Raw genomic sequence first — 3,132 nt, 5'->3', positions numbered from 1 at the left:
GATATTACTCCTGTCTTCCACTGTGAAGACTGACGCAAAGTACTTGTTAAGTTCTCCTGCTATTTCCTTATCTCCCATCACTAGGCATCCAGCATCAGTTTGAAGTGGCCCAATGTCTACTTTTGCCTGTCGTTTGTTTCTTATGTATTGAAAGAAACTTTTACTATCATTTCTAATATTACTGGCTAGCCTACCTTCATATTTGATCCTCTCCTTCCTTATTTCTCTCTTTGTTATCCTCTGTTTGTTTTTGTAACCTTCCCAATCTTCTGATTTCCCAGTGCTCTTGGCCACTTTATAGGATTTCTCTTTTTCTTTGATAGATTTCCTGACTTCCTTTGTCAGCCATGGCTGTCTAATCCCTCCCCGGATAATCTTTCTCTTCTTGGGGATGCATTACAACTTCCAAACAGCATTGTGAGCTTAGTTGGCATTGTCACTGGAACATGGATATGACGTTGGCTGTATATTGCAAGAAAAGTGTTCTCTTTGTTTTGAAATCAAGCACAATAGTAAACATAGGATCTGATAAAGAAATAAAAATCATTTGTGCAATTGAAAAATTCCAAAATGACTGAGACTGTCTAAAGCATACACAAATTGTCCACCTAGATTGTTATGTGCAAAAGCAAATGGAAATAAAGCCATCGTCTTATTTGTCACATCACTAATATAATTAGAATCCTTTGTACCCAGAGTACTTGTGGATATTGCATAGAATTCTACAAGGGTGCCTGAGCAAAGACTTGTGTAAACAATGTTTATTAAAGTTCTGCTTTCATCGTGATTCTCAGAAAACTACAAGATCTATTCATCAAAATGGTATCTGAATAAGTAATCTGGAAATAATTGCCTCTAATTAGGAGGCAAAAAGGCAATTTAGTAAGATTTTATACTGAATATTTTAATGGGGGTGGATTGGGAAGAACAATTTTCCCCACTTTGGATTCAAATATCAGGGGTCATCAAGTTAAAATTGCTGTAATAATTTTCTGTATGCAGCTCTGAATGCTTTGGCATGGGAAGTTGAGGCAGAGATTATTACTTTTTAAGGGAAAATAACAATTTGCATTAGAAGGAAGATTCAGGGAAATGGGAGTTTTTATGCATTGTTTTGGTGGAAAGCCAGGCACAGATGTTTGCCTTTTGTGCTGTAAACTTCAATGGGTCGAAGTAAATGGTAAGAAATAATTTTCCATTTATTGATCTCTTTATATGCCTATAAATAATTTATTTACTGACCTAATGAAGAGCTGATAAGCATTAATAACCAGTCTGGAATCCAACATTTATTTTCCTGCAGAATGTTGCGTTCACTGCTGTCTGCTCAGGGTGTGAACCCAGAAATGATTGTTGTCTTCATAGATGGTTACTATGAGGTGAGATGTTATTAGATTTTTAAAACTTATCTGTACAAAAAGCAAATCCTATTACTAAACGTGAAATAACTGTGTTATAACTGGGCTAAATTATCTGTAATAGTGATTTGGGTGACATTGTAGAAGATAACTATTATTACACTTAATCTGTTAGGTGAAAATACAAATAAAACAAAATCATCATATAGTTTGTCACATCAATGAAACTATATGATTTGAATCCTATTTGGAAGGATAAACCCATGGGTTAAAAATTGAATATTTGTTTGTTCCTGTTTGGCAAACAGGTATTTGTATCTCCTCTAATCCAGAGCTATTTCCTCAATGTGTAGTTCATAGTGTCTCCACAAATATTATTCATGTTTTTGTACCTTTTTTTTTGGTCGGTGTATGGAATGAGCTGCCAGAGGAAGTGGTGGAGGCTGGTACAATTGCAACATTTATGAGGCATTTAGATGGGTATATGAATAGGAAGGGTTTAGAGGGATATGGGCTGGGTGCTGGCAGGTGGGACTAGACTGGGTTGGGATAACTGGTTGGACCGAAGGGTCTCTTTCCATGCTGTACATCTCTATGACTCTATTTAACAGAGAATGACTTATGATAGACCTACAAACATTTCTACTTGCTTTCCTGTTCTTTGGAAAGTGCTTGGATGTTGATATCCTGGCCAACAGCTAACAGGAGGGAGAGACAAAGATCAGCGTTCTTTCAAATCACACTTATTTCTGGACTGTTGGGCTATTCAAGCATACAAGGGGGCAGGAGAGAAAAGAAAGCTATTCTGTCAAGCCTGCTATATTATGATGGCCTCATACTGACAATAGACAATAGGTGCAGGAGTAGGCCATTCAGCCTTTCGAGCCTGCACCGCCATTCAATATGATCATGGCTGATCATTCCTAATCAGTATCCTCTTCCTGCCTTATCTCCATAACTCTTGATTCCACTATCTTTGAGAGCTCTATCCAACTCTTTCTTAAATGAATCCAGAGACTGGGCCTCCACTGCCCTCTGGGGCAGAGCATTCCACACAGCCACCACTCTCTGGGTGAAGAAGTTTCTCCTCATCTCTGTCCTAAATGGTCTACCCTGTATTTTTAAGCTGTGTCCTCTGGTTCGGCACTCACCCATCAGCGGAAACATGTTTCTGCTGCCAGAGTGTCCAATCCTTTCATAATCTTATATGTCTCAATCAGATCCCCTCTCAGTCTTCTAAACTCAAGGGTATACATTCCTGAAGAAGGGCTTATGCCCGAAACGTCGATTCTCCTGTTCCCTGGATGCTGCCTGACCTGCTGCGCTGTTCCAGCAACACATTTTCAGCTCTGATCTCCAGCATCTGCAGACCTCACTTTCTCCTCAAGGGTATACAAGCCCAGTCGCTTCAGTCTTTGTGTAAGGTAATCCCGCCATTCCAGGAATTGACCTCGTGAACCTACACTGCGCTCCCTCAATAGCCAGAATGTTTTTCCTTAAATTTGGAGACCAGAGCTGCACACAGTACTCCAGGTGTGGTCTCACCAGGGCCCTGTACAGCTGCAGGAGCACCTCTTTGCTTTTATTTTTTTTTTGTCTTTTTTTCTTCTTTTTTTTCTCCCCACACTACCACCTAAGTGCGGTAGTGCTTATTTTATCCCCATCACCCATGGTGTGTGTGTGCAGGTGTGAGACACAGTGAAAGACACAAAGTGCACCAATCTTTATTCAATTTCCACCACCAGGAAGATTGGAAAACACCCGGGTGGCCAGT

The 3,132-nt window shown here is 39.8% G+C and overlaps 1 protein-coding gene across 3 annotated transcripts in view; it reads left to right on the top strand.

The window, feature by feature from the left end:
- pomgnt1 (protein O-linked mannose N-acetylglucosaminyltransferase 1 (beta 1,2-)) overlaps positions 1–3,132 on the top strand; it is a 72,003-nt gene that overhangs the window by 37,290 nt on the left and 31,581 nt on the right. For all 3 annotated transcript variants that reach the window (XM_043699155.1, XM_043699154.1, XM_043699156.1), the window contains exon 10: positions 1,304–1,379. In XM_043699155.1, the coding sequence (XP_043555090.1) occupies positions 1,304–1,379 (76 nt within the window). The remainder of the gene's footprint in view (positions 1–1,303; positions 1,380–3,132) is intronic.

This window comes from Chiloscyllium plagiosum, chromosome 11 (assembly GCF_004010195.1).
Source record: "Chiloscyllium plagiosum isolate BGI_BamShark_2017 chromosome 11, ASM401019v2, whole genome shotgun sequence".
NCBI lineage: Eukaryota > Metazoa > Chordata > Chondrichthyes > Orectolobiformes > Hemiscylliidae > Chiloscyllium > Chiloscyllium plagiosum.
The sequence above is the reverse complement of the archived record's forward strand: the minus strand, read 5'-3'. Positions and strand labels throughout refer to the sequence as shown.